This window comes from Clarias gariepinus, chromosome 2 (assembly GCF_024256425.1).
Source record: "Clarias gariepinus isolate MV-2021 ecotype Netherlands chromosome 2, CGAR_prim_01v2, whole genome shotgun sequence".
NCBI classification, from domain to species: domain Eukaryota; kingdom Metazoa; phylum Chordata; class Actinopteri; order Siluriformes; family Clariidae; genus Clarias; species Clarias gariepinus.
This window is the reverse complement of record NC_071101.1, coordinates 22841296-22857691: the sequence shown is the minus strand read 5'-3', so window position 1 is coordinate 22857691 and position 16396 is coordinate 22841296. Positions and strand designations below refer to the sequence as shown.

The 16396-nt window shown below is 35.4% G+C and overlaps 1 protein-coding gene across 1 annotated transcript in view; it reads left to right on the top strand.

Annotated features, from left to right (window-relative positions):
- Positions 1-16396, top strand: part of cpne8 (copine VIII) — a 43810-nt gene that overhangs the window by 15953 nt on the left and 11461 nt on the right. Inside the window, exons 4-15 of the mRNA XM_053478808.1 lie at positions 264-367; positions 2788-2827; positions 5849-5925; positions 8450-8513; positions 8766-8869; positions 9041-9145; positions 10297-10338; positions 10440-10515; positions 11686-11742; positions 14647-14708; positions 15244-15290; positions 15687-15868. Coding sequence (XP_053334783.1) covers positions 264-367; positions 2788-2827; positions 5849-5925; positions 8450-8513; positions 8766-8869; positions 9041-9145; positions 10297-10338; positions 10440-10515; positions 11686-11742; positions 14647-14708; positions 15244-15290; positions 15687-15868 — 960 coding nt within the window. The remainder of the gene's footprint in view (positions 1-263; positions 368-2787; positions 2828-5848; positions 5926-8449; positions 8514-8765; positions 8870-9040; positions 9146-10296; positions 10339-10439; positions 10516-11685; positions 11743-14646; positions 14709-15243; positions 15291-15686; positions 15869-16396) is intronic.

Genomic DNA, 16396 nt, shown 5'->3' with positions numbered 1-16396 from the left:
TATTAGGTATAACCTTCCCCACCAAAATCCATGGTCATGAGCTGCCAACTAAGAACCCTGCTCGGCATGTTTAATACTTACAGAAATCTATATGATATTATGATGATGTTTACACATGACAATAAGAGGCATAAATAATTGATATTGTAACAAATTAGGTCATAAAACATTTTGAGGAGTGGTTGGCATGAGTGAAGAGCTTTTGCATGTTGTGTAGTGGTAATAGTTTTGCACATTTGATAGTGTATGTCTCTTCCATACAGTTTGGGAGAACAGAGGCCATCAGTAACTCCCTGAACCCAGACTTTGTTCGAAAATTCATCCTCGATTACTTTTTCGAAGAGAGGCAGAATCTACGCTTTGACCTGTGAGTGTTAACAGTGTTGAGTTTAACTGTTTGTGACACTTACGGAAATCCGTCATGGCCTTTTAGTGCAAAAGATAACCATGGTTTAGAACTGTTGATATGAACTGTAGCATACTGGAAGTCGGAGCTGCAGAAACAGTTGATAAGGGCTATCTGTATATCCATTATACAGTATGGTGGCTTCTATACTTTTAGTTATGGGACATATAAAATCAATTAAATATAATACATAAAATAAATAAAATATAGAATTAATTTAATATACATATCTACAAAAAAAGAGAGACCAAAGCAAAATAATCAGTTTTTTATGTTTTTTTCTTACTGATGCATGTATTGGTAAGATAAACAGTTTTGTTTTATTTTTTTGTGAACTGCTGACAATATTTCTCCTAAATTCTAAATATAACTAAATATAACTATATAATGTTATTTAGAGTGTATATTTAAAGGAAATTACATTACAGCACAAAATAACCCAAGATCATTCAGTATTTGCAGAGCTTTAATAACTGAAATAAAACCAAATGCAAATAATTTTATAATTTATAAACAAATAGTTTTAATGCTTTGTCTAAATAACATTAAGGAATCAGTATTTGGTGGAATAACCCCAATTTGCAATTACAGCTTTCCTGCATTTTGGCAAGCACTCCACCAGTTTTTCACATTGCTAATGGGTAACTTATACCACTCGTTTTGCTAAAAAGCAAACAGCTCAGCTTTTACCAGAGCCGTATTATATATTATATGCGTGTGTGTGTGTGTGTTAAAATGTAAACAAAAAGTTAAATGTAAACTACTATAGCACTGGTTACTATTCAGCATGTACTGCATGGTAATAAAACAGGGTGAATTTTAATAAGGGTGATGTGATTTATCCTTAAGTTTGGAAATACTCTTTTATGTTTGGAGTTTTTGCATTTTAAAGATTGATGAAGATTCTTAAACATACACATTCGCACAAGGGTACACACATGTAGACACAAATATACCCCTACTCACACATTCCCACACGCTCAATCACATATACTGTAAACACTTAAATGTTGGGAAAAAAAGGCTGCTTGAAGTTTGCTGAAGTATATAATTTACAAGAACCACAAAATATAATTTATGCATTATTTAATTCAGGCATCAGTTGTCATCCCACACAAAGATCAAGCCTCCCCCCCATACACCCTACTGTTATTAAAGCATATTCATAATGTTCTTTCAACTGAAAAAATTTAACCAACTGTGCATGTAAGCTGCACATATCTACAGACCCTGTAAAGGGGACAAAATCCGAACATACCTTTGCTCATTGTGGCCAAAATGTTCTAATTAACTGTATTCCATAGGACTTGTTTCCAAAATACGTCATACTTGTTTTGATGTTCATTTGCACAAAGTTTTGAATTTGTGGTGAGGTCACAGAAAAGGTTTTCTTCTGATGAATTTTCCATTAATGCCATATTTGTGTAGCTGTTGTTGCACAGTAGAACAGTGCACAAAACACTTTTTTTTTTTCTTCTTATAGCCTTTTCCTGCGCTAACAGGCTAATTAAAGTTTTACATTTTGATAAAATTCTCTTGGGGTGCCCAGACATTAGCATGGTGCACCTTTTCTTTCTTTACTCATAAAATTTTACAAAACAAAAATAATGATATACATGATTTTTGCTTAAATTGTTGAAAATAAGTTATCTTTAATTTTATGCCCTTTGAGATCAGTTTCTATTCTAACTTATAAACTCACTCACTCACTCATCGTCTATACCACTTTATCCTGTATTCAGGATTGCAGGGGTTAGCCTACAGGGTGCCAATCCATCACAGGGCACACACACATATACACACTCACACACCCATTCACACACTACGGGCAATTTGGGATCATCAATTAACCTTACCTACATGTCTTTGGACTGTGGGAGGAAACCGGAGTACCCGGAGGAAACCCAAAAGCATGGTGAGAACATACAAACTCCATGCACACAGAGATGGCAATCGAGTCTGGCCGGGAATCTGGAGGTGCAGGGCGACAGTGCCAACCACTACACCACTTTATGTACACATACATATTTACACAGGAATAATATACAGTTGGCCAGTCTTGGGTGAGAAAAGCTGAAGATTTTAGTATGTGTTTAAAAAAAGAGGCTGCTCTTGCTGCAGTTAAAAATATCTGGTTGTGATTTATCTTTTGCTTCACGTACACTGTTTTGGGTACAAACAGCAAGACAGCAACAATACAGGGCATAAACCTTAGAAGAGAGGATGTGAAATGTGGTACAGTGTGGAAGTGTGCAGAGCCCAATTAAGGCTGCTTGTTTGCTTTCTGTCGTCTGTTGTTGAGTATAGGAAGGAGGATGTGTGTTATACTCATGGACTAAGTGAACATAATCTGCAAAAAAGTTTTTTGTTTCTGCCTGCAGGTATGACCTCGACTCAAAGAGTGAAAATCTTTCCAAACATGTAAGTGAGTAACAATGCCAAGTAACAAGGCCTATAACATATCATATATTGTTAAAGCATGGCACACCACAAATATATTTGACCAAAAAGACAGGTTTTTAAATCTTTTATTTATAGGTGAAAAAAGGTTTAAATTCTTGCCAGTATTATGTAGCCAAAAAGTGAGGAGAATAATCAGTGGTGGACAGTCTTGTAAACATATAGTTTCTCTTTATGTTTCTACCCATTCCAATTTAGAATAGCTTCAGCTAACTAACAGAAAAAAAAACAGTTCTGTGGTTGAAACACTAATAACATACACTGGAAAGCTAGGGTAGTGTGTAGAACCCCTTACCCCTTGAGTGGGATTTAGAATGTATCCTTGTGTTACAACTTAGTACACTTTGAACAAAGCAGTGAGGTGAGTCATGAACCTGTCACATCCTGGCAGAAGACCGCACTCACGCTATCTTATAGTAATAAAAGATCAAAATATAACAAAGTGCTTCAGAGATAATTTGGGATTTCAAATTATCAAAGGGTTTGTTTAAGATGACATAAAATTAGCAGATGTGTTTTCTTGATGAAAGTGCTTCAGTGACTGGTTTTGAATGTAGGTTTTGGCAGCAGTGGCGGCTGGTGCGAAAGTTTTTTGAGGGGGCGTAAACAAAATGAAAATTAAACTTTTAATAATCGCCTGTAAATAACCATAAGAAAAACACATGGAAAAGCACATAACTGCTGCTTAATTATAAGATCAGGTCGATCTGGTCCAAGCACTTTAACCTTTTTCTTTCAAGTATTTTAGCAAAGCAATTACAGAATTATCTCCCATATTTAGCTGGCTTCCATGTCAATCACTATTCAATACATTGAGAATGGTCTAATCACATGAGCCCAAATATTTAAAAACAATATTGATTCGCTAAGAACAAAAGTGGGAGGGTTCGGACGCACAGTGCTGCGCCCCAAGAATGATTTGAAAAAATCCAATTGGGGCTAAGCCTCATGCTTTTCAAAAATTGACGTGCCTACATAGACACACATAGACATATAACTTACTGTGATAGAGAAAAACTTTTTTTTCATTATTAAAATTAATAATTATTATGTTAAATAATTACATGTTAAAGTAGCATTCACTAGTGGCAAATCACTTAGGCAGTGTTCTCAAAGATTTCTAAGTCCTCGCTAACACACTTAATACCTCAGTGAATGTCAAGTTTTGATCAGGAAGATGGATATAATCCTTACTGTGAAATGGAAATGGGGTTCAGTCCAGTTTTCAAAATATAACTATATATTAAAAATATTAAAGGTTTCCTGGGTCACTAAACATGCTTATGTGTGTAGTAGTGACATCTCAAAGAGTTTTTTTTCTTTTTTACAGAAGTATATGAGTATGTAGACACTAAATGTAAATGAAAATGAAACATGTCTCTTAGAATTTATAAGGTCAGGAATACGGGTCATTTAATATCCATCTGGAGAATTGGGCAAAAGTAGTGTTTCAAAAGGATTTTTTTTCTTGTTTCAAGACTGACAGTTTTATCAAAATACCTTTATATCATCTTATAGATCTTGCCGATCTTTGACGCTGCTGGATAAAATAATCTGTGATTGTTATTAAGCTCATATTAGTGATGTTGCTGAATTCTTTTTACAGTCTAGACACCTTTAACACAGTTTTTATTAGTGTCCCATTATTTGAAGCCCTTTTTATTTGCTTAGATTACAAGACAAGACTTTGAGAAAAATATTCATGTTCATAAATATAGATAATACACACTTCACACAGAAACTGCAAAAAGTACAGGATCTGCAGTGTGGAATGTTAATCCTGCTCAGCTCCATATTATAGTGTCAGTGGGAAGGTCTCTGGCATATAGTTGTTCTTAAATAGTTTTTATTGTGGTTTTTCTTGTAAGTACACCCTTGTGTTTGGAACAGTTCTCAAAAATTGATGTGGTGCTGCTTTTACAGCTATATTACAGTGTGGGGGAATCATAAAGCTGACTCGGTTATTGCTGCTTTGTGCTATGAAAAGCCTGTCCTTGGGGAGAGCAGCTTTACCTGCTGTGTTTTTCATCTCCTCGGTCAAGTGAAGCTCCGGGCCCGGTGCTCAGTATTAAGGAGCTGACTCAGTGGAAATAATTGCTGAGGTTTCCACATTCTGCTGTTACACATCCGCAATCAAAGGCTAATGTGAATCATCAGTTGTTCGAAAGATTGAGTTAATGAAGCAGTGATCTTGAATAATTATCCAGATGAGAGGAAGGCATTAGCCTCTGAGTGTCCCATGTGAGTAACAATTAATTGCGCATGCATGGAGAATCAGCAAGTGGAGAAGTTGAGCTGGCTGGCATGTTTAATGTGTGTACTAAGGTAAGGTGAGGATGGTGTATAATTTACACTTACACATGTTCATTTCCCGATTATTGCTTACTAGCATTGTGACAAATGACACAGACATTTAAGACAAAAATTTAAGTATGTTATTGCAGTACAGCTACTACTTGCAGTTACACTATAGCACATCTGCATGTTGAGATATATAATCATAGTTATTCCACTAAAAATTATTTTTACAGCTCTATAATAGGTCATTATTTGTATATTCAGTATGCAAAAAAACAACAGGCTTTTATTCTACTTCATGTAAAACTGTGCATATTAATAAAATAATCAGGTTTCATTATTATCTGGATCAAGTTTAAATCGCAGAGTATTCAAATTGAGAGCATTGTCTTTAAATTGCCTCCCAATTTACATTTTTTAATGTACCTTGCTCAAAAGTTGTATTTGTCAAATTGTTTCACAAATTGCTACTAATTATTACGGTACCAAAAACATAAAGTAGAAGTAGACGACCTTGGACAAATGGTTACATTGGAAGTAATTTCTATAGGAAACCCTTTAAGATTTGATTAGGGAGCAAACCTGGCTGAGTTGACAAATTACCATTCAGCAGTTGAGAATGTATTAGCCATCTGCTAGGGACACATATAGAAAAAAATGTGTATGTTGTGCATGTGTCATCAGGATTTCCTGGGTCAGATGTACTGCACTCTTGGAGAGGTAGTCGGCTCCCCAGGTAGTCGTATGGAAAGAACACTCATGTGAGTATTTATTTTGAGCTCTCACTTCACCCCTTACATTACTGTGTCCTCTCAAACCATGATCTCATTTCTGCTTTTGAGATGGTTTTGCAGCCCCATGAAGTATTTTAATGAGCATCTGGTTCTAATTTCATCAATATGTTTTTTGTACATTGAGTTTGTTTGTGTGTTTATTAATGCATATTTATAGTAGTTCAGATTTTGTATGCAGTGGTGCATCAGTGAACGTATGAATATTTCATGTCTGGGGTGTGTGTATGTAGATAAGTGAATTACAGGCTTTGTGTACATGGGCAAGTCTAGACACCCTCTACATGATGATGTATGAATGAACTTCTCCCAAGACTTATATAAGAAGGTTCATTTATTCATTTATCTTTTATTCATCATGTATTATTCAAAGAAATACCTATTTTTTTTTATTGTAGATAGATTTTACAAAAGTTTAATATTGTTCTACAAAATGCCAGTTTTATTTAAATTAGGTGTTCCCTTGTTTTTTTGGGATGTCTGTACACCTCAAGAAAGAGGTTGATTACAAAGACTAAATTTATCCATCCATTTATCTAGTGCAGTGCTAGCTCAGTACTTAAGGCTCTTATTGAACTATTGAACAGAAGCTTGGGAACCAAACTGCCACTGCTGAGCTCTTGGGCAAGGCCTTTAACCATCTCTGCTCCAGGGGCATCATGTGAGGACATTATACTCTGATGCCCCAGTGATATAACACAGTGGCATATGCTAAGAAATGAATAAAACAGTACTGTACTTGTATATGTCATCTTTATTCATTCATGCTTTCTTTTTTTTAAACCTGGTTTGGGTTGTGGTGGATCCAGAACCTTTCCCAGGAACACGTTCATACATTTATTCCCACCTCGAGGCAATTTGAGCATATAAGAAACTTCATCAACAACCTTTAATTGTTTCAATTAAGTACACAACTGTATAACACAAATAACAGCAATTACACTCTAACACTAAAGGGCTTTGATGAGACAGATACGAGTGTCTCACCAAAGGCGCTGATATGTAATTTTATCCATTATTTTATCCATTGGAGCAGCACAGTAAAATTCATTCTGGTAATTATGCTCCAGAAGGCTTTGTTGTATGTATGTGCAATCAAACACACACAACTGCCTTTGTTAGTCATACAAAAAGAACACATTTCATCAAATAAAATTGTATTTATTTTTAAGCTATAGATGCAGTAGAAAGCTTAGATCAAAATACAGGAGTATTCCTTTAGCATAGTCTAAACATATCTATACTGTACATATTCATTTATTTATTCAGTCATACAGCACAGAATATATCTACATTTAGGCATTTGGCAGACACTCCTATCCAGAGCGACTTACATTTTTATCTCATTACACATCTGAGCAGTTTAGGGGTTAAGGGCCTTGCTCAAGGGCCCAACAGTGGCAACTTGGTGGTTGTGAACCTGGGATCTTCCGAACCGTAGTCCAATGCCTTAACCACTGAGCTACCCTTGGCTCCTATATCTACTCTTACAAACTACACTGCAGTGTGCAGGCTCTTTATTAAATATATGGATATACATTATATAGGTAGAGCTATAATATATAGATATAGACCACACAGACTAAATCACATTTCATTAACAGTGAAGCATAACTGCTAAAATCAAGGGGAAACAAGACAGCTATAATTGACCTCTTTTTACTATCTCATGCTGACTTTCTTCCTGAAGAGGTAAAAAAAAGTGTGTGTGTGTGTGTGTGTGTGTGTGTGTGTGTGTATATATCTGTGGCAATCTAGGAAAGTGGCCATCTCGCTGCACCAAAAGAGCTAGTGCACTTTCAAACCAGATTAAAGACTTGCCTCTTTTATCCATTGATTTCTTGCTACAGTCTATTCCATCATCTGTTGATATTGTAAAAAAGTACTTAGCAAAATTGAAACAGCAACTTAAAAGGCAAAGCATTAGATAGTGCTGCATTGTTTTTTAACGATCTTTTTATAATTTTGTCTGGCACTTTCTCACCACTAGTTCTAAAGTGTTCACCTATTGTGCAAAGAATCGATCAGAATATTTTATTTTAGTGGACATTAAAGTGAAACTGTTTAAGCTGTGCTTTTAGGGGAAATGATTTTCTGTGTTTTCAACAGATCTAAAATATACCTGGGTGGGGGATCAGATGTTGGGACAGGTCAGATTCAAGTGTGTTTAATAAACACTCATCAGCCAATGCTGCTGTGAATTTCTAGACATTTGGCACTATTTTAAAGCATTTTTTTTAACTCAGTCTGTGAACTGTAAATTCTGTGCTATGTTTTTGGTGTAAGCTGAAACCATACAAATGCTACAACTACAAGAATTAAAAATCATGTACAGTATACAAGCATCATGAAAAATAAGTCTGTAATTGTTTATGCACATTTGCATCGAACAAAGTATTATCCAATTTTTTATAGTATACTGAATTATAGTATACTGAATAGTATAATATAATCAGGGAATGCTACATAACACTAACTAAAATGTATTTTATAGGGGCATCCCTGGAAAAAATTGTGGAACCATCATTGTTCAAGCAGAAGAACTTGGAAATTGTCGGGTAAATAACTTGTATGGTTTTAATGGTTTTTGAGAAAAAAATGAAGCCGTAGTAATGTAACAATAAATTTGCAGTACGGGGTGTGCATATAATTCTCCTTATCTAATTTTCTGTTAGACAGTTCACAAAGCTGTACTTCTGTCCTTTCCATAAGGTCATTTCTGTTGAATAATTCATATATAGTATGCTTAGATGCTCACACAGGCACATGCTCAAGGCCTAGTGTACAGCTGTTTATGTTTTGCTTGTTAGGAATCAGTATTGCTTCAATTTTGTGGAAACAACTTGGATAAGAAGGACTTTTTCGGCAAGTCAGACCCATTTCTTGTCTTCTCTCGCAGCAATGAAGATGGAACGTGAGTGTTTTATCAACTACAAACAGAATATTATATTATATTATATTATATTATATTATATTATATTATATTATATTATATTATATTATATTATATTATATTATATTATATTATATATACATCTGCATATATATACAGATATGTATCTGTCTAATGAATTATGTTGAACAGATACACGATTTGCCATAAAACTGAAGTGGTAAAGAACACACTGGACCCTGTGTGGCAGGCCTTTAAAATCTCAGTCAGAGCACTGTGCAATGGAGACTATGACAGGTTAGTTCACTGGAACAAAGCACGTAGTTTCATATGGTGTAACACATTGTTGTCTTGTCATATTAAATGGGGTGCACACTGCAATAAGCAAAAATCTTAAACATACAGAAGAATGAATAGAAATCATTGCCATTATTCTGTCAGTTTTTGGGAGAGGTAAAATAGAGATTCAAGGAAGAATTCGCTGGCAAAAGTCAATTGTTACAAGTGAGTATGTACAAGAGCTGTTCTGAGAATGTAATAAGATAATTGTAGCATTTATAAAGCCCAAGGATGGGCATACATTTTATTCATATCACATTTAGAAATGCAAATGTTTTAAAATATCATTTTGATTTTCCTCTGTTAACATTTGATCATAAGATATTTTGGTACGTATGATATATAAGATATTATTTAAGGTTGAAGCTCACATACTTGTATGCTTGTCTTTCTGTATGGCAGAACCATCTGCTTAACTTAGTATTACAAAGAAAAGCATTTTTAAGGTTGATTATCTTTCACCTTAGACTTATTTTGTCATCAGCCAAATACACTCCCTGTTTAAAGTAGATTATTACATCCAGTGTGTTCCACATACTCTGGGTATTTATGGTAAACTATTGAATTGATTGGCTTTGTTGAGTGACATGTATAGCCACACCCATTTTGAGGTCGAAAGCGTTATATTTGTCCCAAAAGGCACTGGCTGCTGTGAGGTAATCTGGCACAAAAAGTTTCTGGTCCTGAAACATAAAACACAAAGATAACATCGAAAGAATAATTTTTGACTAATGTACAGTCAAAACCTTTCTTTTATTTATGTATATGAACACTTATGACAGCTAATATGCTAAATAGGGTAATTTGCATTCTTTTATTTTGACCTTTGTGTATGCAAACACTTTCACTCAGCTGTATAGTAGTTAGCTTTACTTTTGTTGCTTGCTGGTGTGAAAATGTCAGCCAAATTAATATCGCATTTTAACACTAACAGCCGAGTACATGGTGTTCTAGCACTGCCTTCATTTGGATGCCAAGAATAAACTCTCTCTTTTTTTTTTACCCTTTTACTTTACTTTACCCTTTTAGAATTTTTCTTTGGAAAACATGATATGTGACTAAAAATTTTGTTTTGAAACATGATATATATTTTTTAATTGGTTTTACAGAGCAATAAAGATTGAGGTATATGACTGGGACAGAGATGGAGGGTAAGACAGCCAAAATTTGGTAAAATTCTCACACTACATTTAATCTTGCGTATATTTAAAGGTGAAGGTATAATGCTGTGTGATCATTTGTTTTTTCATAGACATGACTACATTGGAGAGTTCAAAACCAGCTATAGGGAACTGTCCAAGGGCCAGTCTCAGTTCACTGTTTGGGAAGTGAGTCACACACATGAAAGCAGGCGCACACACACACACACACACACACACACACACAAACTGTACACATGCTCATGTATACATAAGTAGTACAGTACGTACAGAGACTCTCTTCGGTACTTTGAAAGACATTGTGATGATACTGTAGTATCATAATGTATTCTCAGGATAAAAAAAAGAGTAGCAGATATAGCCTTATAATAATAATCTCACTATATATTTGGACTTATATACATGTATGGCAAGCTGCGTTTTATTTTATGTTATCTATTCTATGTTTTTTCTGCTTAAATAGACACACAGGCATTCACAAGAAGAAAGAGAGATAGGTCTATCCTATAAGTGCAGGTTTTATTAAAAAAAAACAGAGCAGCAAACAAACAAAAGGCTAAGCAATGCTCCACAATATGAAGTGGGCAAATGGTCAGATGAATGGCAAACAGACATAAACTAGACCAGACTAACTCATAAAAATGGAAGTATGACATAGTATATGCAAATCATATCAGGCAGCTAACAGATGCTTGGACTTTTCACAGGTGCGAGAGTAAGACTTTACAAAGAAACACGTAGAGTTTTTTAGGAATAGTGAGATTAACTCACTAAGCAGATGATGTAGGCTGAGGATCATGGGAATAGCAGTTTGCATTTTTGATGGACGGGGTGCAGACGAGACGATGCACAGTAATATTTTCAGTTTTGAAAAAGCTCCAATGCACAGGCTCCTTTCTGAAGCAATTTTTTTTTTATCCACATTTGTCGTAGTGGCTGTTTTATTAATTGTAGCTCCTAGTTTCATATCTTCTCTTTTAAGGTCACATTTTCATAACTGATTGCTTCCCCTTAAGGCATCTAACCTGTAGATTTAGACTCACCCTATTAATCTTTCACTGATTAGGCTAAACTTAAGGGCACAGCATGCTACAAGGACAAGGCTACTAGTCAGTAGTCTATCAAAAAATATCCATCTGTAACTGGAAATTTAGCAAGCAGTTTTCTTTATTATCTTCTGTACACCAGCTTCACCTACTGTAGAATCAGATGATTGCTTTTAACTTAGATGACTTTGTGTTTATTCACTGTGGTCTTAATTAGTAGTGTGATGCAGTCTCCAAAGTCATGTTCTGTTTTTTTTTTTTTATGTTTTTACTACAACTGCATTTTCCTTAGGTATTAAACATGAAGAAAAAGAAAAAGAAGAAGAAGAAATACCTCAATTCAGGAACTGTGAGTGAAAAATTATGTGATTTTTTTCATTATTATATCAAAATACAAGACAGGCCATAATGTATGTATGTTTTAACAAATATAATTATTGGTAAGACTCATTGTAGACTCATTGCAGGTTCTACATTATATCTTCATAAGCAATGCACAACACTGAATATTAACATTCATAAATGACTATGTATGTGACTATATGACTTTTTATAGGTATAGCAGTGATTGACAGCATTATATCAGTTGTTAGTGCTGTATGTGAAGAATAAAACATGAGGTTATTGTACAATACTGATGATATTATGCGATATTTTAGCATGATGCCGAGTTGCAACCTCATTGCAGATTAAAAAAAAATATATAACAATGTGCCACTGATTACAATTTTATTAAAGAACATTTCCAACCATTTCTGCTTATCATTGTTATAAGTTACTGCTGATTGACACGTAAAATTCCTTTCATTTTTTAATAAATATCTCTTTACATAGAAATGTAGAATATTAGTGATGAAATGTTTTTGATTATGCAGAGTGATTACCTTCCAGATTCTAGTGAATTTGTTGCTACAATAAAAAACATAACATATTATGAAACCATAATCCTGATTAAGCCTGCAGAGAGCTGTAGTATAAGATGATTTCAATAAATGATAGTTTCCCAGTGCATCCAAGGGTACCATGGAGGTTTCTCCTACCTTGCTTTTTAAAATAGTCTTTTAAACAGTTTGATACATAATGTGCAATAGGAACAATATTTTAAAGTACTGCGGCATATTCCCCATTTTTCGTATTCGTATATATATTGCTCAGCCCCCCAAAAAAATCCCTCACTCTAATATTTCATGGGCTTCTCTAACATTGCTTTGGTTGCAGCATGCATTTGATTCGATAAGCTTATGCACAGTCATAATATCCATCCAGAATTACATTAGTTTTTCGCCGAGGTGTTGATGTTGACAAGGCTGCATAAAGCCTTCTCCAATACATTCCAAATATTCTAAAGGGGATTACGGTCTGGACTCTGTGGTGGAAAAATCCATCCCATGTGTAAAAATGATGTCCCATGCTCCCTGAACCACTCTTTCACGATTTATTTCATTTTTCGGGCACTTAACATTGCTGAAACTAGAAATGACCAACAGAAACAACTTCAAATAATAACACTGCCCCCACTGGCTTGTACATTATGCAGTAGGCATGATGGATGCAACACTTCATCTGCCTCTCATTTTATCCTGATGCACCCATCACTCTGGAACAGGGTAAATCTGGACTCATCATAGCACATAACCTTTTTCCATTGCTCCACAGTCCTTTCTTTATGCTCCCTAGCAAATTGAACTATTTGAACTAATTGAAATCTGATTAGTTTCACTGATATTGTAAGTGGTTTTCTTAAGGTTAGTCCCACTCTTAGGTTCTCTTTCCATTGTGCATGTGGAAATGCTTTCACTTTAACACAGCTGTGAGATCTAGTATTGTCCCTTTTTATGATTTGATTTTACCAAATGTTTAAGTGATCTCTGATAACGATCATCCAAACTTTTTTCAAGCCACATTTCTTCCTCATGGTCCAGGTTTCCAGGTTTTAATAATGCGGAGCACAGAGCTTTTAGTAGTTTCAGCAATGTCCTTAATTGTTATTTTAGCTTGAAGCAGACCATTAATTTGACCCTTCAGTACAGAGTAACATCTTTGCCAAAAGCACAGAATATGTCTTCTGACATGGTGGTTTAAGAAATGAGAAGTTACTCACTGCATCTGTTAGGGTTAAATAACTTATTGGCAGCTGAACCATATTAATCACTGCATTCATTAGGTGACCTTAGTGTTAGTAGCGTGGGGCAGAGTCACGCATAATCTGTTCAGAACGGGCAGATCCGCAGGCTGCTACCACGCTAAGTTCTGAATAGGCAAAAGCGCGACAATTTATACACGCGGTTGCCAGGCAACGCCGCCGTCAGGCAAACACACCTGGCGGCGTGTTTATATAAGGGTCCTGATACCTCGGCCACTTTGTGTGATCATTTAGGCAGCACCGGTAAGGTATCAGGGCCAAAGACCAAGAAGGAAAAAAAGGTAGAAAGAAAATAAAAGACAGACAGACAGACGAGTGCGCTGTTAAAAAACAAAGGCAAAGCCCAAGCCCCTGTCTGTCACGGCGAGAGAGAAAGAGACAAAAGGACAAACGCCCCAAGAGGATATCAGATTTTGTTTTCAGTTTTCTTTATTTCCTTGTAAGTTTATAATTAATAATTTAACGGGAGTCTCTTCCCATGCGTATCATAAACACTCTCACAAACGCCTATTTCGTTGACCCCTCTAAAGCCCAGGGCTCTTATAAGCATTTAAAACGACTTGTGGTGCGGCTCTTCATACCGCACATGTAACAGTTTGTGTACTGTACACACACACACACACACACACATATATATACAGTATATTAATAATATATATATATATATATATATATCTGCCCTCTGCCCTGTATATACCCTATCTGCCCTCTGCATCTGCTGACTCATCCCTATGCTGAACTGGACTTCATGTTATTTAAATGACTTCTGTTATATTAAACTTTCAGCTGCATAACACACATGATGTTATAAAATTTCTATCCGTTATCACCCAAATGAGGATGGGTTCCCTGTTGAGTCTGGTTCCATCTCAAGGAGTTTTTCCTTGCCACTGTCGACAATCTCATTATTCTCACACATACACACTTCCATAAATTTTCTTTTAAAAATTTTCTTTTCATTTTTGTCAAGCTGCTTTAAGGCAATGACTACTGACAAAGGCGTTATAAAAATTTAATTGAATTGAATTGAAATTAAATATGTTAAATATTTATGAATGATGTTTTTAAGGACTGTAAATAGCAAGTGTTACCAAACTTTTGTCTTAACAGGTGACTTTGCTGTCATGCCTCATAGATGTTGAAGTCACCTTTTTGGACTATATTAAAGGAGGGTAAGCATGAGATTATGCGCATTAGATTCCACTCTGTATGTATCTTTGTGTTTCACGCGGGATTTTTGCCTTTCTCTTTGCCTACTTATGATGTGTTTACCTAATCGATGCCATTGACCTAATAATTGTCAATCACACTTAGCCAAGGAGAGCTATTTTTATTGCACTCAGTTTTTTCTTCCCTATCTTCTCAGAAGACTTTCACTGATAAAAGGCTTTGCTACATTAGAGATGCCATAACAACCCACGCTAAAAATAGCCTGGTCTATTCTTAGCACAGGTCCTGCTTCTTAAAGAGGAGAACAAACACTAGAAGAATTAGGGTTGCATAGATGTCTTATTGTATGTATTTGGATTTAGTATTTACTGTGGCTGATGTACCTCGTTAAATTTAGCACTTATGCAGTGCTTTTTAATGAAAAGGTCTAGCATTTGAAATTTCTAAGGAAAGTAAACGTAGCATAAATTTATGTTAATTAGCCGTAATCAAGGACAAAGGTTCTCATACAGCCTGTTACTTTGTATTATTTTGCAGCACGCAGCTTAATTTCACGGTGGCAATCGATTTTACCGCATCAAATGGTGAGCTTATCTTTCCAGAAGATTATTCTTTAATTAAATGCCTTCATGTGACGATTCCATGTTATCATAGTCTTCATAGCCCCTGTGAGCTGTCTGTGTTTGTTCAGTGCCTCCATGCAAACCGTGACAAACTTCTCATCCTTTTCTTACCTAATACCTGTTTAACCATTTGCATTGCATTATAATTGTTATAACATGAAATAGTATAGGGAAATACATAATGTTAATGCCTGACTGGATAAAAACCACAGAAATTACATCAGGTCATGTATCTACCTGAGTACACAACCCACAGGTCACACACGAGTGGGTCACGGAAATATATACGGTATATAAGTAAATGTTCATCATTTAAAGTGTCAAAGATTAAATTTATTCTTTTGTATATGTGGACAGGAAACCCATCCCAGCCTACGTCTCTCCACTACATGAACCCATACCAGGTGAATGCCTATGCCATGGCTCTGAGAGCTGTGGGTGAGATCATTCAGGACTACGACAGTGATAAGATGTTTCCTGCACTGGGGTTTGGAGCAAAGCTGCCTCCTGATGGCAGGGTCTCGCATGAATTTGCGTTGGTGAGCAAATCATTTGGTATGGTACATCTACAGATGGCTAATAGGATCTTAAAGAAATTTAAAATAGGTATAATTGGACTCATTGAAAATGTATATTATATATATGTAAAATGTGTGTAGATAGATAGATAGATAGATAGATAGATAGATAGATAGCTTGAATGCACAACAGATCAAAGACCGACAACAACAGAAGTTTTAGGTGTGGTTAGGACTGTTACAGTTTTTCTCAGTCGCTTTGGTGCGTTTCTCAAAACACTATTAACGTTTGCACAGCAGTTAGTGCATTTCTCAAAACAATTAGTGCAAACTGCAAAACCTAGTGGATAGCCTGCAAAAGCACGTCACATGCTCAAAATTGATAATCCATTCCTCAAAGGCAAGTATTCATGTCAATGAAACTGTCAGTGCCATCAAAATGAAAAGTCTTGACACCATCTTTATGAACAAGATAATCAAATGGCTTTGTCATGTTTTCACTATGACAGTTTATAATTTCAGTGTTTTCCATTGCAAAAATATTTGTTG